This window comes from Postia placenta (assembly GCF_002117355.1).
Source record: "Postia placenta MAD-698-R-SB12 unplaced genomic scaffold POSPLAscaffold_1, whole genome shotgun sequence".
Taxonomy (NCBI): domain Eukaryota; kingdom Fungi; phylum Basidiomycota; class Agaricomycetes; order Polyporales; family Adustoporiaceae; genus Rhodonia; species Rhodonia placenta.
This window is the reverse complement of record NW_020169832.1, coordinates 2,019,624-2,040,381: the sequence shown is the minus strand read 5'-3', so window position 1 is coordinate 2,040,381 and position 20,758 is coordinate 2,019,624. Positions and strand designations below refer to the sequence as shown.

The following is a 20,758-nucleotide window of genomic DNA, read 5'->3' as shown; positions in this document are numbered from 1 at the left end:
GCGTAGGCACGTGGCCATGGTAGACGCGTTGTGTTTTGCGTCTGATCGGCCAGGCCTCTTCAATTGTCTTGTGTTTCAAGACTTCAGCGCAGGTCCGCCCTGCCGCAGGCTTTCCCTCTCGCTATCAACCCCCACAGCTATCTAGGCAATGTACTCCTCTGCTCACGGCAAGAGCAGACCGCTCCAGTCAACTTCAAAGTCTGTGGCTACGTTGGACTTGCCTGCATTGAAGAATGCCTGTCATGTCCTGGAGGAACAGCTCAATAAGGACGCGCAAATCACTCCGGACTTGAACGAACTGCTTACAATACGTACGTGTACCCTTCCCCATTCTTCAGACGCGTACTAAAGGATAGTTACAGCGGGCATTCCGGCGTCTGCGGCATACACCGTCTTTCCGGATGACTACCGCGTCCCCTTCCAGAAGCGTAGACTCGTCGGAATACCAGAGGGACTCTTCCAATATTATACAAGTGCGGTCCTTGCTATTTGAACGCGTTCACGCTCTGACGAACAGCAGCAACGAGTGTCACATCCCACATGGGTTTGATGCCAGAAATTGAGCGAGTATGGATCAGCATCGACCACAACTTGTTTTTATGGGACTACATAGAGGGGTACGTTGCTGTCACGCTCTGCCCGCCCGCTTCCTAAATGCATCCTACAGCCAAGAGTTGAGCTCATTCGTGGATCAGCCGGACGTCATCACTGATGTTGCCCTCGTGAAACCCAAGCCAGGCGTATTCATCGACGACATTACGTCGCTGCTTGTCATATGTACGCCTGTGTCTGTGGTACTGCTTGGCGTCTCCACGAGTTCTGTCATGGGCCCCAACAACCGCACACACAAGGACATCAAGCTGTACGCCACCGACATGTCCATTGCCGTTGATGTCGAGATGACGTCTGTCATTGGGACGCAGGAGGGGCGTATCTTCATGTGTGGTGTGCAGGATGGATGCTTGTATGAGCTGCATTATCAGGAGAAAGAGGGATGGTTTGGGAAGAGAGTCCAGATCATCAATCACTCCGTAGGAGGCGTGCAGAGTCTATTACCCCGCTTATCAGCCCCAAAGTCAGAAGGTAAAAACCTTTTTGTGACACTCACATATGCTGACATTTGTGCAGACCGGATCGTCATGGCTCTTTCTGACCTCTCCAGAGGGTGCTTCTACACGCTCTCTGTGAAGAACACGATAACAATATACAGGACTAATGGCGAAAAGAGCGTGCAGGAAGTCCAGCACCTATCGAAGCTCTATAAGGCCGCTCAGGATAAAGCTCCTGGATCTCCTGCGTTGACGCCACAAAACTTTCAGCTGATTTCTCTTCACGTCATCGATCCATCTGAGTCTCGGGCAGGCGTCCAGCTCATGGCCATGACTGCTAATGGTATACGCCTGTACTTCGCACCCTCGGCCTTCAGCCTTGCCGTTGGGGCTGCCTCTGGTTCACAAACCCCTCTGCGTCACCTACAAGTCATTCATGTCCGACTGCCGCCTCCCAACTTGTTACACCCTGATGAGCAGACCAGCCCCCACCGGCCTGCCATGTCAGGTTACGGCATTGCTCAGGCGCCTCAACAGCAGACTTCACGGCCATACGTGCTCTCAGCCCTCGAGAATGTTTGTTACGCTGCAGGCCTCACGATTGCTGCCCAGCCTGGCGACGTCGACGGCCAAGACTATGTCCTCTGTATGTCACCCGACTTGACGAGATTCGGAAATCTTGGGCAGCTTCACGGATCAACGCCACAACAGCAGAGTCCCCAGTATACGAATGCCTCATATGGAACTGTGCCCGGCCCTAGTCGACCGCCTCTAACGGAGTACGCAACATTGCTTTCCATTCCTGGCCGCACTTGGGATATGGCGCCTGTTCCTCACTCTGGATGTCCCACAGCATCGATCCCGTCCAGCAGTCCTTCCCCTTTGGTTACTAATGAGCTGGCTTACCAATTCTCGGAACATACACGACAATTTATGATCTTGACGAACGTCGGAGTGACTTTCTTGGCTAAAAGGCGGGCACTAGACTATCTAAAGGATGTTATTGAAGAGTATCAGGTCGAGGGAAATGCGCAACCCCTCATTGAGTTTCGAGACAGGTATGCCATGGTCGAAGCTGTGTCATAGTGATGGGAATGACGTTTAGTAGCTTTGGCCGTGACCAGACGTGTGCAATGCTGCTAGCAATCGCCAGTGGGAACACCTTCCTGGAGATGGGAGAGAGGACATCGTTGGGCGGCATTAGTACGGTGAGCCCGGAGATTGCGATGGTGGCGAAGCAAGCGTTCTACGACTTTGGCGAACGCCCGATGTGGTCCGAACGGGTGACTTATGGCACAAGTACGTCGCCTATGCCAGTTACTGAGGTGGCTTCCAACATTCTTGTAGGCGAGGGTTCCGGAACAGCAATTTTCAGCGGTCGGCGAGAAGGCCTTGCTCTGTACTTCGCACGATTGGTAAGGCCATTCTGGAACGCCAAACTGACGAAGCCTAGGTGAGCGAATATTCATTTCCCAATGAGAGTTCGCTACTCACATTGTGTTCGGAAGCCCTACTGGATCGCACGAATTGAACATATCAGACGACGCACTTGTCGTCATCCAAAAGAATATGTATGCACTGAAGGAGATGCTGGACACAAATCCTCATTTGTTCCATTCCGCTCCTCATGACCATACCGGTGCCCGCCCTGCTATAGCGAGCGAGCAGGAGGCGTGGAAGGTGGGTAGATTCCTACCACACCTTCCCCTGTAACATTGGTTGACTGGCCGTTATAGGTCGAGCAAAATTCAGTCGCTCAGCTTCTCGACCTCTTGGCGAGAACCATCGAGGCGATTTCATTTGTCCTTCTCCTTAGCGACCATAGGATGGGGGAGCTGATAAGACAGTAAGTGCCGCTGCCAGTAGACAACCGTTCCCTCCATGCTGACGGCCGTAGATGTGACTCCGAAGTCCAGAAGCTGGTTACCAGTATGACTTTTGAAGAACTAGTAGTCGATGAGAAAGGCGTCTCCTCTGCCCGAGCCCTGGTCAATGTTGTCATTAACCAGCAAATAGGACAACAGATCAGCGTGAGTGACTTCTATCACAAGCCACCAAGTCACTTATATTCGTAACGATCGCGCCCACAGGTGGATACCATCAGTGAAGTGTTGCAGCAACGATGTGGCTCATTCTGCAGCACGGACGATGTGATGCTGTACAAGGTCAAGTCGAGCCAACCAATCTCTCCTTCGTATACTGAGTCTGTTATAACCAGGCGAGGGAAAACGTTCGCAAAGCTGTTGAAACAAGGAATCCTATCGAGCGGCAAACATTCCTGGGGGATTCCCTACGGTCGGTCTCTCTAAGGGTGATTCTGGCAGTTCACCTCATCTCAAACTGGTTGCAGGTTGTTCATGAAGGGAGCACGCAACTTGGAGTTTGAAAAGCTACGAGAGATTATTGGAGATTATCAGCAGCTCGACTACGTGCAAGGTATGACCCACTCGATATCTTATCTGTCATTGCATACGACGTGACTGTCATTGCACTTTTTGTCTAGGAGCGATACAACTGGCATTGCACTGTGCACAAATATATGACAGTGATGGGCAAGGACAAGACTACTGGTTGGCGGGATGCCCTGCGAACGATCCTCGCGCTCAGTTCTGGGAACGGCGTTCACACTGTTATGACTTGGCACTAGATTCACTGTCTGTATTTGAAGAGCGGAGCCCCAACACGAGGCAACCTCTAGGAAGTGGGGACGACTCCGACCGCGTTCGTAGTCACGCGTATGAACTTGCCTTTGAGTGCGATGATGAAATGTTCCATTCAACGCTGTATGATTGGCTCATACAGAGGGGTATGGCGGACGAGCTGCTTGCAGTGCGTGTTGGATTCTATTTTCCTCTTATCTCGCGCTGACTTCTCGGAAGATGAGACCCGCGTATCTCGAAGCGCATCTCAGGCGCGAACCTGCTACCGTCGAGAAGTTCCAGTTGCTGTGGCAATTCTACGTTATTAACGGCGAACCGCTTCGCGCAGCAGAGGTCCTGGGTGCATTGGCAGAATCAACAGAGTAAGCCCGAAAGACAAGCAATGATATCGGACCGATTGGATACTCAACTCTTCCTAATAGGTTCGACCTTCCTCTTGATGCTCGTCTGGAATACCTGACCTTGGCGGTGGGTAACGCCAAGTCACATCCCGTGTCCGTCGGCGGCAGATACGAGACCGCGATCGCATTCCTGACAGATCTGGAGGAGAAACTCGAAGTTGCACAGGTTCAGCTGGAGATCTACCATTCTCTTCTGCCCCGGATCAAAGAATCAGAGGAGGTCGGGAAGAAGATTAAGCTGCTCTCAAAATGCCTGATGACAATCACAGAGGTGCGAGCTCGGTCCCCTTGCCTGTCATTTGATGTGTTATTAATCGTTGCATCGCATAGCTCTTCCAAGAATATGCGGAGCCGTTCGACCTGCTATCAATTCAACTACTGATCTTGCACGTATCAGAACACCGAGACGAGAACATCGTCCGTCCAATATGGAACCGGATATTCGAGATAGGTCAGTTGGGAATTTCATCCACCATGAATAACAGCGTTGACTTCGCACAGCTATTGACAGCGCGGAGACTGCGGTGGCCGCGGATCGTATCGTCTCTCGTGTCACGGCAATAGGACAGCGGTTCTACCCATCAGATTGTGCATTCCCACTGAGTAAGTGCTTCCCGCAACTGTACTGTATCAGACCGAGTTCATCAGAGCTGTCTCTAGGACATGTTGCATCATTGCTGGTGCGGTTTAGTCTCGCCCACAAGGGTGAGCTTCCCTACGGGTGGGCTCCGCGGATATTGGTGCAATGCGGTGTACCATATCCTGATGTTTGGGACATCCTGTACGAGATGTACGAATCGCAGGTGAGTGTTGTGGTCGGCCTCCACCTACCCTCGGGTTACTAAGGCACGCCCGACAGGTACCTCCATTCAACGAGCAGGCAAACGTGCAGTCGCTGTCCTCAGACATCGCAGTGCTTCTGGCAGACTGGGTGGAGAACGTGCAGCGTCCACAATCCGCAGTTTCACGGAGCGAGTTCCCCGTATATCGGGTCGAGCAGGCAGTCGACCAGTACCTCTCGGAATTGGAGACCAGTCGAGCTGAGACCAGGGCCACATACGAAAACATTAAGCGCCAATTGCGAAGGAATTGGTGATTCCAGTTTTGTGAAGAACCGGAGATAGTCGTAGTGTATTATGCTTTCGATTCTGGATGTGCAATTGTGATGAGTATGATATGTAGCTCCAGGGAAGCAGATTTAGTACAAGAATTTCCAGAAAACAGCAAGAACGACAGCAACATAAATATAATACAGGACTTTGATGTTCATAGGTTAAGCGACTTCGAGGATTGCGTCCTCTGCGCGTAGTAGAAGACGCTGCGTGAGTCTCTCGGTCAGTCGGTACACTTTGTACAGTGCTCTGGACAGAAATCAGCGGCGGAAGCTCCGAGCTCTTGACCGGAGAACACTCACCTAGCAGCACCAATCAATACCACAGTGACAATTATCAGAGCCATAATATCCCTCGAGTCTCGCCCGCGATTGATTGTCCTGAGTCTGACCCAATGGAATGGCAAAGGTATAGACAGGAGCATGTGAGCAATCGAGCCTGCCCCGACGACAGGTAAGCCGAGGAGGAAACGGCGCACAAGCCGTTTCAGAAGGCCTGGAGGCTTTCCAGGAGCGCGTATATGAGAAGAGGGCGGCCCCTTCGAGAGGATGGTATCGTCGAGCAGCTTATCATCAACGAAAGTGTTAACGGTTGCCCGCACTAGTCCCTGAATGACATCGACTGGCGAGTAGACCCCATACAAGTATGTTGTTGTCTCCCTCTCATCGTCTGGCAACAGTGAAGTTGTGATGAAAGAGCAGCACAGGACGAGGATAGTGAATAGGAGAGACGAAACTGCAGCGACTACGACTAAAATGCCCAGGTGATGAGTGATATGCACGGCATACATCCCCCTGATACTTACCTGGATTGGTCGCAATCCCCACAACGCGGGTGCGAGCGAAATGGTACTTGTAACCACACTGGGTGCATGAGTAGAATGTACTACGGTTCGCTGACGAGTTGCGCCACCGATGCAGGCACTTAACGTGAACATGCTGGTGAGTGTGCGTGTGGGTAGTCAGCTACACAAAGAAGCACGGCACACTTGCGACACGTACACTGATGGATCCCTTGCAGAGACAAGGCCGAATGAGTCGTCCCAGCTCGGGGTCCTCACCGTCGAAGCATATACGACACTGGTTGCCCTCCTGCGGCGAGTCGGCCATCGCGCGTGAGACGGATGTCCACTCAGGCGGCTTTGAAGGAGATTAGAGTCAGTACGGTAGCGGGGTCAAGACAGACATATATGCCTGAGATGGAATCACTCGGGCAGTGGACAAGCAGCGGCAGGAAGCATTGCCGGGCGGTCACGATCACGTGTTCACATCATCGCGCCCTGGCATGCCCCACGGGTGATGCATCAAAAAACTCCGCCTTCCCCACTGCCTTGCGCTTGCCACAAGTCGCGCGGCACGAAATTCGGGGGAACGCAGCTGCAGACTCCGTTGGGCACTCCCGTGGCAACTTAAGATCGAGCTCAGGTAAGACCCTTAGTCTGTTGCCATCCCAGACGACTCGGAGATTGAGGTGAAAGTCGCATACAGGCTCTGCAACTACTCAGCGCTCCAAGTTGACCAAGAAACTGAAGCCATCTCATCTCGAGCTGCTTCTTCATTGTTATGGCTTCGCAACAGCCCATACCGAGCACACCGGGATCAGGCCCTAATCCCCACCCTCTGTCCGCTCTGGTCGCAGCACTCGCTACGCCATCTCAGCAACAGCCCCTTGCAGCATTTTTACCTCAGATACAAACCAACCCCATGCTAGGGCTTCTATTGCAATCTCAGGCTTTGGGTCAGACTTCTGCGCTCCAGCAACTTTTGAATCCGCTCGGTGTGATGTCCGGAGCAATGCATGTCAATTCGGAGTCTCTCCTTCAGCAGTTGGTCATGCTTCTTGCTCAGACTCCGGCAGTTCCGACTGCAGGAGCGCAAACACAAGGATTGCAGGCTGCTACAAGTACACAGGCCCAAGGGACCCCGACTCAGAGAGAGCAGACCCCAGGTGATACTGCGAAACTCGACACACTCGCGGGTAAATCACAGGGTGATGAGCAGATTTGCATAGATGCTCTCATATCGCGTAGAGCCAAAGGCCTGAGTGCTCGCCAAGTTCTAGAAGCTCTGCACGGGGTGTGTAGTCCAGATTTAAGCAGGGAGGACATGATTAACCTACTGAGTTTGCTAGGTCAACAACCACACCGCTGGCTCTTGGAAGGACTACTATCTCGAGAACCAAGATCATATTGATGCTCGGATTGCAGACCAGAAGTCGAGAGAGCAGACAATCGCGAGTTCCAAAACGCCTGTCCCTCCAGCGGCACCACAAGCGAGGGATGCCGGTTCGACATCACAATCGCGCATGACAGCTTCGCGGGCGAACGTGGAGCCCGTAGAGCAGCGCTTACCGACATCAGTGCGTCAACAAACCGCTATGGTAATCAAGTCAACCAAGTCCCGCGAGAAGCAATCCGAGGCGCAGACATCTCGTTCGCGCAAACCGAACTCAAGTAAAATTACTCGCTCTCACGTGTCGGATAAATTGCTTAATATCCCCCCGCCGCCGTCACGTTCACCGACCCCGCCACCATGTCCGAATATGAATGTGCGAGGCAAGGGGGTCTCCGATGTCGAGACAGATTATTTGGTCAGATCAATACAATGGCAGCTGCAACAGAATCCATCAGCCTCGCTCCATTCCATGGCTCGGCGATTAGCAGACAAGGTAGCATTGCTCTCGTAGTCGATAGGGAATGTGCTGACACCTCGTTATCGTAGCTGCCAACCCGCTCGTGCAACGGCTGGATATGGGTTATCGGCAAGACGTATCGCAAGACTGTCGACCAGCTGATAATTCAAGCTGGGGGTCAAGAAGAAGAATCCGAGCCTGAGAGCGAGGACGACCAGGACGACCAGGACGGCGCGGACGACGAAGACGACGGATGGGATGACCAGGAATTGGAATATCCTCCGAGCGACGATGGCGAGAATGAGCACCCCGATTCCAAACCTGCAGAACTCGGCGCTGAAGATGTAAATGTGGTCAGCCCAGCTAACAAGCAAGCACAGATTCGAGCGGAGCGCATAGCTATCGACATACATTTCGTGGCGAAATTCCTTGCTGATTCGGGTCTTTGGGAGAGTGATTGTCCGAGAATGGTGGTATGGAGAGAGTTGGAGGCGAAGGTAAAGAAAAAGCCTGCACAGGACCAGCTAGATTCAAGAAACTGATCAGAGGCTTGCAGAACCACGACCGCTCCGCCAAATCATGGGCCGAGTTCTACCGCAGACATCGCTTAGGCAAGTAGGGTGACGGACTTACTTTCATATGCCGCGTTTTCACACGCTGTTTCCTCTAGACGTCGACTATCGGATTCTCGAATACAAACAAGCATCCGTGCCCCAACACGAGGACGAGGGAGCAGATGACTCAGAAACAGATGCTGCCTCTGTCAGCATGCATAAACGGAAGCGGCTTGAAGAATCTTCGCGCAAGCCATCAGAGTCCCACTCAATACCGCTTGCCAAAAAACCAAAATTAGGGGAGAATGAAATGTGATCGTTGTGATATTCTCGCTTGCTGTCCGACTACGCTATCTCTGCTTTTTTGATCTCTCCGCGTCTCCATCAGGTACTGCTTACCATCTGTCTCTTTATCAGCTACGTAGTAACATTGTAGTATGTCCGTATCATCTTGTGCCGACGTCCGCCGGCGTATATCGCACTTAGTATCGTAGCTCGAAATACTGCACCGTGTATATTATGTTCCGTCCGTGTATCCAAGTAGTTCCAGAGTATCTAGTCAGATGATTATATTGGAACCCAAATGCCCTTGGATGCAGTCTCCGCGTGACGCGGCGAGACAAGTTCTTGATGCAAGCCCCGATCATCCAGGAGGTTGAGTGAGATCTAATCTGAGGATGATGGCGGCCCGATGCTAGCATGCCTCTTGTGCGCTTGCAGTGTACTCCAGGCTCAAGTTGGGATATGGTTGTTTGCACAGCCTAAGGTTCTCCGCACGCCTTCAATTCGTGGCGGCATGTCGTCTGAGCCATCACAAAGTGGACATGTCCGAATAGTGGGCTCATTAGCCGGCATTGGCAGTGGTGAGCTTCCTGGCACAGTCGCTCGGTTGCGAGAATGTAACGCCAGAGCTTCTTTGCAATGCTAGGCCTCACGAAGGTTCGTAGTGGCAGCAGATGTATCGGTACGATGCTGACGTGGCGTGACACTCATCTGCATAGGTTGCCGTTGGCCACGGGTGAGTGAGCAGCCACGGTCTGACATAGGTGGGTGACACCGAGCTATAGAATGTCAAGTCCAGCATGTTGAAAAACGCAATCGTCAGGATAGCATACGTGACCTCATTCAATACGTAGCTTTGACACTATCAAAACACGTCTTCAATGCTCCCCTCCAGGCACGTATCGCAATGCAGTTGACTGCTTCTTGCAGATCATCCGCAAGGAGGTAGACGTTATTACAGCTATATTATAATGCGAATAGGCTGAATTGACGTCTCCACTTTGTGCAGTCCGCATTCGCATTGTACAAGGGAGCGACCCCGCCAGCGGTAGGCTGGGCAGCTATTGATTCCGTTCTACTGGGCTCCCTACACAACTACCGTCTCTTTCTTATCCGCCACAACATGACCGAGCCTGTTTTAGGCAGCGACCAGAGACGGCTTACACTCCTGGGGCATGGTGTTGCTGGTCTGTTTGCTGGGCTCACGAGGTATTCCCATAGTATTTCTGCCACTCGCATTCGCGTTGAAAACATCGCAAAACAGCGCTTTCCTTGCCACCCCAATGGAGATGCTGAAAGGTATGCATTATCTCAGAGTAGAAGTAGTTTTGCCTGAACTCATACGCTTTCTCCGTGCCCAGTCAAGCTGCAAATGCAACATCAAAAGGCCGTTGCAGATCGGCAATATAAGGGACCCATAGACTGCGCGCGACAAGTTGTGCGAAGTCAAGGCGTACTAGGCCTATGGACAGGGTTCACCGGCAGTCTAGCGTTCCGAAGCAATTTCTTATGGATGTTCATGTCATTTGAGGTGATCTACCAGTATTACACTTCGGGCTGACGCATTGTAACGCCGCCTGTCACAGATGCTCATGCGCGGCTTCGCATCGTACAAGGGAACACCGTACGAGGTGAATGGCCTGTATCTCCCTCGATGTTGTGTTCTGACCCTGCAGTGACTCAGATTAGCGTGCCTTTTGCTAATTTCCTGTCAGGGGGCCTAGCCTCATTTGCATTTTGGACGATGGCTATGCCCGCTGATAATATCAAAAAGTAAGCGATCACCCGTTGTTCCATGGTGCTACATCTCATTACGTCGGCAGCCGCATGATGGCCACCCCGCCTACTCAACTTCGACCGTCGTTCATCGGTGTTGTGCGCAGAATATACGTTGAGGCAGGGCCACGCGGCTTCTACCGCGGCCTCGGGCCTTCTTTCGCGCGTGCGTTCCCAACGAACGCATGCGCCCTGTGGGTGTACGAGGGTCTCATGCGACTTCTGGGCGCAGAAAAGGTCGGTGACATACCACATGCTGATGTCAATCCAGATGCCTGACCATCTCGCCAGACTCGACATTGAAATTGACAATGACTAGAGAATCGAACCTAGATGCCGGCGACTGTATAAACCCATAGACTTGCTGGTCTCCCTGGATTTTGGTGTGTTTCATTGAGACGACGCCGAGCCAAGCCCGTATCCCGAGATGACCGTCCCCATTCTGATATTCCATCCCATCCGTTTTGGCTCAGTACAGACATATGTGTCATGATATAGTTTGTGCACTTTCTCTCCGATCTGCCCAGAGTTTGTACGCTACACCAAGAAGCGGAATCACGGAAAGAGCTACAACCCACGGCCATCTGGGAATGTATCGTAAAAACCTATGCTGATGCTGGTGTCGGCCTTTTGCTCTAGCAGTTTGCCGCTTCGCATTCTCCTGCTCGTCATCTGCCAGATGAATGGTATTTGCGAAGAGGCTCTCCAGGCCTGTCGGCTCCTCAGGCGCGAAGAAGCGTTGCGGGCGGAGTAAATCGCCATCCTCATCCTGTCCAAAGTGCGATCGGCCGTTCAGTGCATGTGGTCGGTCACGAGACGGTAGGGGCCGGATTGGCGACCAGTCCATGGCGTCCGGGTCCCGAGGACCCGTGGGAGACTCATCATCGTCTTCGATGTCCATCGCATTGCTTAGGTCTGCTTCGTGAGGTTGTGTCAGACTGGTAACGAGCGACGGCTTTCCGAAAACAGGTTTAGACAGGGAGATGTTGGCTGGTGGTGCCAAGATAGGCTTGGAGGACAGTGTAAGAGGTGCGAGAAGATCAGAGTCTACAACGGGTGTAGAGCTGCGAGTGGAGGGCGGGGAAATGGGAGATGTGACTCGTGATCTCTCCGCTGAGGAGTCTGTCGCAAGGCGAACTGGGGGTGGCCGTTCAAGGCGAAGAACAGCACAGGAAGATAGTAAGACCTGACACAGAGAGGTTCATATTGAGCACGCAATTATCGTCGTAACACTTACTAGGACTTCAACTAATAAGCATGCGGAAGAGAACATCCGCGTCCGGCGTGATTCAATGTCGTTCCACAGCTGCAGCTTATCCCATGGCTCTCCGAACGAAGACACGCCCAGCGTGAACGATGTAATGAGTCTTGTCAGCCAAGCCAGAGATTGTAGAATCTGTTGCATAGCGATATTCAATCCATCTCCCAAGTAGTTTATGATGCGGACCCTTACATTGTATTTTTTCTTCCCGCGTTGATGCACCATACGGCCCTGAAACTGTGCTCGTTTGAGAGATGCATATGTTGGATCCCATGCCGTCCATATCAACGAAATCAACGCTATGACAGGCAGAGCAAGTTTGAGGCTGTGGGGTATGCGACGCGGGAACTTCGCACAAGCGACTGGGACATACAAGTCAACAGTAGCACATGTAAACGGAGGTTATGATGTACTTGCGGCATGTCCGACCAAGGCGAAGAGGAGGCATCCAGCCCAGAGAGCTCCTCTCACTTTCCACATTGCAATCTCCCGTGCAAGCCGATCCTTGTCACGCTGTGTGCGCTCAACTTTGCGCTTGACTGGTTTGCTTGCACGGAGGAAGCCATTCAGCGCACTGGTGCGAGCCATGTGGTCCCGTCTCTGAATCTCTTCTTCGATCGTAGGTGCACAGTTGGCGCATACTGGAGGATACCGGGCTTCTATAGAGCGCCGGTACTCGGGAAGCGTTTGCGCACGCTGTTCATATTCAGGATCCTTCGCGAGCAACAGATGTCCGAGGGCGTGAGCAGATGGAGAACCAGGTGAGAGCAGGAGTTGTTATGTCCGATGATACCCGAGAATACCGCCACAAGGATACATGAGCCACACAGTGGAGACGAACGCGGACAAGGACGCACTTCAGGGGGTGGCAAGTAGCTCGACAAAAGGTTTGCGAGCAGCGTTTGGTTCATTCGGCAGGTATGACAGAAGAGACCACTGCCATACATAGTTGGTAAGCGGTCTTTCCGTGGGGAAGCTGGAGTGAGCAGACATGATTGATCGTACGTTCGCTAGGGCGATTTCGGCGGCATGCGCGCGACATGCTCACCTCTTTTCGCAAAGGACCGTGAGTTCAACTTTTCGTCGTACATTGCTGGTTCGTCCGAGATGATATCCCAGTTAGCATCGTAGCGATTCCAGCAATCGCATTGCGGGCAGCGGAAGGAGTGTGGATTGCGCGGGAGCGGATTTATGGTGGCCTGGCAGTAGAAACAGGAGACTGAACTCTTCTGTCGGAAGATTTTAGACATGTTTGTGCGGCTCACGAGCTAGTCATAAAGCAAGAGAAGACATAGGAGGATGTCAAACATGCGGGTGCGAGCGGCCTCACGGTCACGCCACGAGCGACGCGCCCGCGGTATTGCGGCTTGTTTGGCTCTCGATCGTGTCGCAGCGGGCGCTTGTACGCTAGAGCTTTCGGCGGTCATGTCGACTTCAGCGGGCCCTTCTGCCAGTCGCGGAGACATCACACTCCAGCCGTCTTACTTCACCTCCTCCTTATATGTAGAGCCCTTGCGTGAGGACATCTCAAGTCTCATCACTCTATATGCCCAACAGTACTCGCAGACCAACCCGCCTTTCGCACTCTTCAAGAGGCTGTGGACGGAGTTAGGATGGTCTTGGCTACATTTCAAAGTCTTCGATCCTCGTGCACGAGAAAGCTTCCTTAGGGTGACGCAGCGATTGTTCTTAGGTGCGCATGCTTGATACCTCTCGATGTAGCAATGGTCTAACATATGCAATCCAGAGCGCATGGTCGATTCTGAGCCGCCGCTAGCCAGAGTAGTGGGGTTATTCGCACTCTACACATTCTATTTCACCCAGCCTTCAACCTCAGATCCCTCTTTGCATGCCCTCAAGCACATTGACACAACGATTGGTGCGCTCACTTCCGGTTGTCTGCCGTCGGCTGACTTGACACACATTCAGACTTGTACAAATCTGTTTCGTCTCTTTCCGAGACCTTGGCAGATCCAGCTTTACTTCCGCTACAGCCTTACGCAGAGTTTGTGCTCTCAGCTCTGATCGATGCACAAGCGTTTCACATCCTTCCCCACTCGTTGCTGCGTCCTCATCATCCAAGTGTCCTCCCTCGAGAAATATTTGTTGAGGATGGCCACGAATCTGCCGTGTACGCCGCATTGACGGGTGAGGCGGCAGCTTCGCAGCCAATTCGCCCTCCAAAGAAGAAGGGTCGACCGTCAAAGCGCGACAGGGTCAAGAAAGCCAAGGATGCTCTTATCGCTTTGGAGAAATACGCTGACATTAACACCGTCTCGTTGGTCCCGCAACCCCCTTGGCCGGTACATTCAATGGCTGGGCCAAGCTCGGCTGCTCTTGATCCTACGGATACAACCCATATCTTGGTCGCACATCCTCCCATGACAACTCGGCACAACTACCAAGTGCAAAAGGACCAACTGCTAGACGCGCTGTATTCTCGGTCGGCAGATTCCCTGGGGTTGGACTCTTCTGAAGAGACTGTGGGACGGATAGCGCTGGAACGTGCGAACGAAGCGGTTCTGGCGCGTTTGAAGCTGATCGATGAGATGGCTGCCGAGAAAGGCCTCGAGGTGGGTGGAGAAGGTGGAGAAAAGACCGGCCTTACTAGGGTGGCGAGCGCTGTGCGCCAAGTCTACTCGTCCGGCACCACTGATAGTCAGCGAGGGGGTGTGCTAGGTCTACTCGAAGGCGCGGGCTTGGCTTTGGACATTGAGATGGGCGAGAATGGGCAGTATGCAGACACCGTAGACATGTAAACCGAGGTTCGTAACTACTTATTATATTTTGTCGCTTCCAATTCCCGACGCTCACCTGTGGAGCAGGTATGACGTATTGGTTGATGGTCTCACCGACACGTCCATATGCATCAACGCCAAGGCCGCCGTTCCCCACCCCGTTGATTAGACTTCCAGTGTAGCGTCTCGGTACTATGACAACTATGAAAAGAAGCCGTTGTGCGCAGTCCGTGTCTACCGAGACATCATCCGGGGTGTCCTTTGCAGCGGTCAGCGTGGCATATTCGGTACCGATCATTGGTGCGTTGTGCGGCGTGAACGGTGTTATATTTCAGAGACGAGGGTGCACCCCTTTCCTCCACACTGCTCCCTGCATCCCTTGTACGCTTACTCACAGTGTATATTGACGACGATGGCTTCGCGGGGCCCCCGCTATCAACCACACTATAATATACCGCCGACCACTCCTTCGACTACCAATCTTTTGTCTCCTCCTTCAGGAATCCCACCACGGCAAGGGATTCTTGAATCTGGTCGTCAGGGTCGCGATATCACGGTATGTCCATAGAGCGGAAGGCTGCCTCAACCGTCTCACTCTACTTAGAGCATTTCCACATTCGCTACCGGGAGCGCCGCCTCCGTATCGGACAAGGTTCGTTAATAAATGAGTTTGTATTTTTTTTGTCCTTGCTCAACTGCAAGATGGATCCCTTTCACTGCAGTTCTCCTTGTCTCCGGACCCAGCGACCTGGAATGCCCCGCTTTCTACTGACTTCCCGGAGGACGATGACATTCTGCACAATCCTGACCCGAAGCGAGATTACCGATGGGAGCAGGATCGGGATATTTTTACCTGCAGAGGCCTCGTCAACCTGGGCTTCCTTGCTGTGCTGTTTGTCGGGATTGTCACGCTCTTGTAGGTATAATTGCACATGTTCCGCGACAGCTATTTGATCTCTCATGCTAGTGCGGGCTACCCATTAATCGTACATTTTACCAAGCACAAACAGACGACTCAAGGAGGGTTCAACTTTGGCGGAATCAACGCGACGGGCCAGGTACCCAACTTACCCGGGAGCCGCGGTCTCATCGACGCTCACACCCCGGTGGAAGCTCACACCAAGGCCGACTATGACTCCGGCAACCAATGGCAGCTCATCTTCAGCGACGAATTCGAGGTTGAAGGACGCACTTTCTGGCCAGGGGACGACCCATACTGGGAGGCCGTCGACCTGCACTACTGGCAGACGGGCAACCTCGAGTGGCTCGACCCGACTGCGATCACGACGCGCAACGGCAGCCTGGAGATCACGATGTCCCAGAAGCCAAGGAACGGGCTGAACTACACCAGCGGGATGATGTCGACGTGGAACAAGTTCTGCTTCACGGGCGGTATGATTGAGGTGTCCGTCTCGCTGCCCGGGATGAACAACGTCGCCGGCCTGTGGCCTGCGGTGTGGACAATGGGCAACCTGGGCCGCGCGGGATACGGCGCGAGCCTTGAAGGAATGGTAGTATCGTCCTGCCGCATTGTGTTGACCGGCTGTGATTGCTCACATGCATTTTCGATCAGTGGCCATATTCCTATGATTCCTGTGACGTCGGGACTGCTCCTAATCAGACCAAGAACGGCCTGCCTGTCGCCGCAACGGAGAATGGTGATCCCCAGAACGGCAACGTATTGTCGTATCTGCCCGGCCAACGTCTGTCGCGATGCTCGTGCCCCGGGTCTTCGCATCCGGGCCCCATGCACTCGGACGGGACGTATGTGGGTCGCTCAGCACCTGAGATTGATATCTTTGAAGCACAGGTATGCATATCCTTCCCGTCACTCGGCGTGGATTGACGCTCTTTGGATGATAGATTTCGGGTACACCACCGACCGGCCAGGTGTCGCAGTCTGGACAGTGGGCCGTGAGTGCTGCGACCGTCTGACCTACTGATGTCATGGTTCTGATGTTCGCTCTCCCGCCAGCCCTTCAACGCGGAATATGAGTGGCTGAACAATTCAAATACTCTATTTATCAAGAATGACTCAATCACGACGCTCAACTCGTATCGTGGTGGTGTCTGGCAGCAGGCTACGTCTGCGACTACAGAGACAGGTGCGTGTCACTCTATTGATTCCGTGGACGTTCTAAGCTCGCCACAGACCAGACTGCGTATCAGCTTACTGGCGGGCAATTCTCCGTCTACGGAATTCAATATCAGCCAGGCTTCGATAACGCCGTAAGCATGGGTCCGCTTGTGAACGTATGGAGCGTTAACCCGGCATTTGTGCCCTAGTATATTAGTTGGATAACGGGCGGCGAAGTTGCGTGGACTCTGCAACAAGCTGGTTTGGCAGCAGATAGTCAGGTCGAAATCAGCTCTCGACCGGTACCTCAGGAGCCAATGGTATGCCTCAATAGAGCCTTGCAATAATACCCTAACGCCATGTCTCTTGCAGTACCTCATCATGAACTTGGGTATATCGCCGCAATTCGGCTTTGTCGACTTTGCGAACCTGGTGTTCCCATCGGTCTTGAAACTTGACTACGTGCGCGTCTACCAAGACCCCAACAATCTCAATTGGGGCTGTGATCCGCCGAATTTCCCCACGCAGGCGTACATTAATACGTGGGTTCCTCCATTTTCAACGCGTCTCGGCGTGCATCACTCAAATAGGTGTTTTGGCCGCCCCTTTAGGTACATGAAGGCGTACACAGACCCGAACCTCACCACCTGGCGAAACGACTTCGGGCAGCCATTCCCGAAAAACAGTTTCCTGGAGACGTGCTGAGACTCTGGATCCAGCGGGCTCTGGAGCCCTTACATGACGTGACGGCTGTGTACAAATACTCCCATCACCTTCTATATCTGCACTCAATGCATGCTTTTTTTAGTGCGCAGCATCCTTGACGGTGCCCGAGTCGGCGTGAGCGTGCAGAATGAATGCGTCGGTGCCCTGCGGGCCTTTCGCAATGGCGGTAGTTGGCTTGGCATTGCAAACCGCAAGATCAAAGTCAGGACCAGAAGCAACAGGACGCGGTCGCTATGCCGCGGAGCACGAAAGTGCGCTGCTCCGGAAGATGCCGATCCGCTGTGATTGGCAGGGATGTGCTCTGTTTAAGCGGAGCGTGAATACGTAGGCGGCGCTGAGTCGGATTGAAGCGCCGAGGGCTCCAGTTGCCTTGGTCTATGTACAATACCCTCTCTCGTCGTCGCACACACTGCTAGTATACCCGCTCCTCGTCCTCCTCTCTACCCCTCTCGGCAGCCATGACTTCTCTGGGTCCCAACTCTCAGAGACGTTACATCCAACCTGACTCTCCTTCCACCACCAATCTTTTGTCTCCACAGTCGAGACCCGGCGTGCAGGATGCGCCAGGACCAGCGCGTTCACTCCGCAGCGTGGCGAGTGATGCCTCACTGGTGAGCGCCCTGCCATATGTGCAGAATTAGTTGCTCAATCTCGTGTTCAGGCCGAGTCGTCGCGCTACGCGCCTAGTACGCCTCACTCCATTCCCCCGTCAATATCTGACAAGGTGCGCCAACCGATCTTCGCGTTCTCGACGTGATGTCTGATTGTAGCTGCATGTAGTTCTCGCTCTCCCCGGATCCGTCGTCCTGGGGCGCTGACCTTTCGCCCGGTCATCCTGAGGATGATGACTTTCTGCACAATCCTGATCCCAGGCGGGACCGCAAGAACGATAAAGGCGGGAACATCTTCACGTACCGAGGCATCACGAACCTCGGTTGTTTGTTCATTTTGGCTGTTGGAATCGTGACCCTTTTGTACGTGCACTCTGTTTCATTGACGCTGCACCTCTTAACAGAGCCCTTTGCCATACAGCGCTGGTTATCCCTTGATCAGCTATTTCACGAAACACAAGGCTTCCACCGCGGGTGGGTTTAACCTTGGAGGCATCAACGCCTCCGGCCAAATCCCATCTATGGCTGGGAACTACGCCATGGTCGACAAGCATACTCCCGATTCAGCATTGAAGAAAGCGGATTGGATGTCTGGAAAGGAGTGGACACTTATCTTCAGTGATGAATTCGATGTCGATGGTCGGACGTTCTGGCCTGGCGATGACCCGTACTGGGAGGCGGTGAATCTGCACTACTGGGAAACGAATAACTTGGAGTGGCTCGACCCAACCGCAATCACAACGAGTAACGGTAGTCTGCAGATTACTATGACAGACCAACCGAAGAACAATCTAAACTACACCAGCGGCATGATGACAACGTGGAACAAGTTTTGTTTCACTGGCGGCATGGTCGAGGTCTCAGTGCGGCTCCCTGGCACGAACAACATCGTTGGACTCTGGCCCGCTGTTTGGACGATGGGCAACCTTGGCCGAGCAGGCTATGGTGCCTCTCTGGAGGGCATGGTGAGTCTTTAAAGTACATCTATGCGTTCATTTACGTGCTAACCTTGTCGTAGTGGCCATATACCTACGATGCATGTGATGTTGGCACTGCGCCCAACCAGACCAAGAATGGTCTCCCGCATACGGCTACTGTCGATGGTGACCCAAGCAATGGCGATGTGTTGTCGTACTTGCCTGGTCAGCGTCTTTCGAGATGTACCTGTCCTGGTTCGTCCCATCCCGGACCCATGCATAGTGATGGGACGTATGTGGGACGCGCTGCACCCGAAATCGATATTTTCGAGGCTTTGATATCCGACGGGCGTGGTCAAGTCTCGCAATCGGCCCAGTGGGCAGTAAGTGCAGGCCTGTTCATGTCTCAACATTGGAGTGAACAATCTACCTAGCCCTTCAACTATAAATACACATGGGACAACACATCAAGTACCTACTCGATAGGTAATGAGAGTATCACTGAGCTAAACCCGTACAAGGGTGGTGCGTATCAGGAGGCGAGTTCAGCACTGACATGGACAGGTATGTCGCCAGTCTGATCTGCGCATCATACTTGCGCACTGACCATCCGTGCGCCTGATTAGACCAGACTGCATATCAGCTGAGTGGTGGAAGCTACTCGATATACGGGATTCAATATCAACCTGGTTTTGATGACGCGGTATGTTTACTTTATGTCACGTCTCGGACGTCGTTATGAACTTCATCTCCGTCAGTATATTACCTGGGTCGCTAACAATCAGGTCGCCTGGACGGTTGAGGCAGCGGGAATGGGAGCTGATACTGTGGTCGAGATCAGTGCGCGACCGGTACCACAAGAGCCAATGGTGCGCAGCTTAATATTTACCAGCCTTGCCGCGCGTCTTACACAGATTGTACCGACTCAGTATCTCATCGTGAACCTGGGCATATCGCAGAATTTCGGTCCAGTGGACACTACGGGGCTCATATTCCCATCGATAATGAGCATCGACTACATTCGCGTGTACCAGGATCCCGACAACATCAATTATGGGTGTGACCCGGACGACTTCCCCACAGCCGCCTACATCAACGAGTGCGTGTTCTTTCTCTGCACCCCTATCGCTGTGTCTCTCATGAACGACCAACTAACCACATATGTACAGATACATTGATGCGTACACAAATCCCAACTTGACCACCTGGCACGGTGACTACGGGCAACCAATCCCTGGCAATAGCTTCCTAGGACAGTGTTAGTTGTGTTGTTAGATCTGTCATATCGCCGGTTCGCCTTCGTTGTCCGTGCGTCTGCACTATCGGGCCTTTGCACTGTTCTCAGACTTGAGTCGTTGCACATACCTTCATCCTGCTCTAGCTGCGTCTAGCATATTCATGGTAGTTCACTTTGCTCTTCCTCAAGTAGACTTTTTCACATATGGTGGTTGGATATATTCTGTGTGTAATAATCCCTGGGTTGGCAGCCAACAGGGTTTGATCCATGTACAGTCGTATCTCCCTATCACTTGGTGTGTGGACACGCCCGTCCGGCTCGTGCCATGGGAGTTGGCAGATGCTGCGTCGCCGAAGCCTGCCCGGGGGATGCTCAGTAAGTGCCAAGGCGTCTGAACGTTTCGTAGAGCGATCACAGAGGTTCCATCGTGCCGTCATCGTCATTCTGCGGGATGCTCGGGCATCGCTTCGTATAAATGTGATTTCATAACGTTTTCACAGCACCGCGGCCACTGTTACGAGTGTCTGCGCATTGGATAGGGATATTCACACTGAGGATATACGGTGTTGTCCGCGCACCTGCTCTTACCGCTCCTCCACTCGTGAAACGCTCAGCGCTCACCTTTTCTGATCTCGCAGCCATTAATTGGCGATCGACCCGATCAATGTTATGCCTTCGTGCGCAACTGACACCCCGGTCATCGACCGAGGCGTGAAATCTAGCACG

The 20,758-nt window shown here is 53.0% G+C and overlaps 7 protein-coding genes across 7 annotated transcripts; 5 read left to right on the top strand and 2 right to left on the bottom strand.

The window, feature by feature from the left end:
* Positions 1 to 148: 148 nt before the first annotated feature.
* On the top strand, positions 149 to 5,206 carry POSPLADRAFT_1042698 (hypothetical protein; the record flags this gene model as incomplete). The annotated part of the gene is made up of 19 exons (XM_024478151.1): positions 149 to 311; positions 357 to 473; positions 521 to 617; positions 668 to 1,083; positions 1,129 to 2,107; positions 2,158 to 2,348; positions 2,397 to 2,502; positions 2,558 to 2,729; positions 2,786 to 2,895; positions 2,947 to 3,079; positions 3,140 to 3,214; positions 3,268 to 3,344; positions 3,400 to 3,485; positions 3,553 to 3,878; positions 3,929 to 4,071; positions 4,132 to 4,381; positions 4,441 to 4,561; positions 4,612 to 4,913; positions 4,970 to 5,206. 19 exons carry the CDS (start codon positions 149 to 151, stop codon positions 5,204 to 5,206), a joined length of 4,101 nt encoding a protein of 1,366 aa, XP_024344281.1.
* A 54-nt stretch (positions 5,207 to 5,260) lies between these two features.
* POSPLADRAFT_1164863 (hypothetical protein) lies at positions 5,261 to 6,372 on the bottom strand. Its single transcript, XM_024487846.1, has 4 exons — positions 6,224 to 6,372; positions 6,028 to 6,160; positions 5,525 to 5,972; positions 5,261 to 5,471 (listed from the first exon to the last, which is right to left on the bottom strand). Exons 1-4 carry the CDS (start codon positions 6,329 to 6,331, stop codon positions 5,384 to 5,386), a joined length of 777 nt encoding a protein of 258 aa, XP_024344280.1. The 5' UTR covers positions 6,332 to 6,372; the 3' UTR covers positions 5,261 to 5,383.
* A 412-nt stretch (positions 6,373 to 6,784) lies between these two features.
* POSPLADRAFT_1068501 (hypothetical protein) lies at positions 6,785 to 10,744 on the top strand (the record flags this gene model as incomplete). Its single annotated transcript, XM_024482302.1, has 16 exons — positions 6,785 to 7,297; positions 7,353 to 7,889; positions 7,943 to 8,350; positions 8,410 to 8,464; positions 8,524 to 8,719; positions 9,007 to 9,066; positions 9,128 to 9,270; positions 9,336 to 9,346; positions 9,409 to 9,425; positions 9,544 to 9,634; positions 9,699 to 9,876; positions 9,911 to 9,988; positions 10,051 to 10,220; positions 10,276 to 10,320; positions 10,374 to 10,462; positions 10,513 to 10,744. 16 exons carry the CDS (start codon positions 6,785 to 6,787, stop codon positions 10,742 to 10,744), a joined length of 2,823 nt encoding a protein of 940 aa, XP_024344279.1.
* A 208-nt stretch (positions 10,745 to 10,952) lies between these two features.
* POSPLADRAFT_1130028 (hypothetical protein) lies at positions 10,953 to 12,817 on the bottom strand (the record flags this gene model as incomplete). The annotated part of the gene is made up of 6 exons (XM_024483908.1): positions 10,953 to 11,474; positions 11,703 to 11,861; positions 11,919 to 12,088; positions 12,140 to 12,440; positions 12,584 to 12,702; positions 12,775 to 12,817. The coding sequence occupies 6 exons, from the start codon at positions 12,815 to 12,817 to the stop codon at positions 10,953 to 10,955; spliced, it is 1,314 nt and encodes a 437-aa protein (XP_024344278.1).
* A 334-nt stretch (positions 12,818 to 13,151) lies between these two features.
* On the top strand, positions 13,152 to 14,485 carry POSPLADRAFT_1128051 (hypothetical protein; the record flags this gene model as incomplete). Its single annotated transcript, XM_024483697.1, has 4 exons — positions 13,152 to 13,419; positions 13,474 to 13,605; positions 13,656 to 13,764; positions 13,810 to 14,485. 4 exons carry the CDS (start codon positions 13,152 to 13,154, stop codon positions 14,483 to 14,485), a joined length of 1,185 nt encoding a protein of 394 aa, XP_024344277.1.
* A 391-nt stretch (positions 14,486 to 14,876) lies between these two features.
* Positions 14,877 to 17,246, top strand: POSPLADRAFT_1051618 (glycoside hydrolase family 16 protein; the record flags this gene model as incomplete). Its single annotated transcript, XM_024480188.1, has 11 exons — positions 14,877 to 15,020; positions 15,069 to 15,116; positions 15,187 to 15,380; positions 15,432 to 15,975; positions 16,038 to 16,274; positions 16,328 to 16,378; positions 16,440 to 16,569; positions 16,617 to 16,693; positions 16,751 to 16,861; positions 16,914 to 17,083; positions 17,153 to 17,246. The coding sequence occupies 11 exons, from the start codon at positions 14,877 to 14,879 to the stop codon at positions 17,244 to 17,246; spliced, it is 1,800 nt and encodes a 599-aa protein (XP_024344276.1).
* A 451-nt stretch (positions 17,247 to 17,697) lies between these two features.
* POSPLADRAFT_1176316 (glycoside hydrolase family 16 protein) lies at positions 17,698 to 20,319 on the top strand. Its single transcript, XM_024488414.1, has 10 exons — positions 17,698 to 17,878; positions 17,929 to 17,991; positions 18,048 to 18,241; positions 18,300 to 18,843; positions 18,897 to 19,178; positions 19,230 to 19,359; positions 19,422 to 19,498; positions 19,554 to 19,664; positions 19,725 to 19,894; positions 19,965 to 20,319. Exons 1-10 carry the CDS (start codon positions 17,726 to 17,728, stop codon positions 20,056 to 20,058), a joined length of 1,818 nt encoding a protein of 605 aa, XP_024344275.1. The 5' UTR covers positions 17,698 to 17,725; the 3' UTR covers positions 20,059 to 20,319.
* Positions 20,320 to 20,758: the final 439 nt, after the last annotated feature.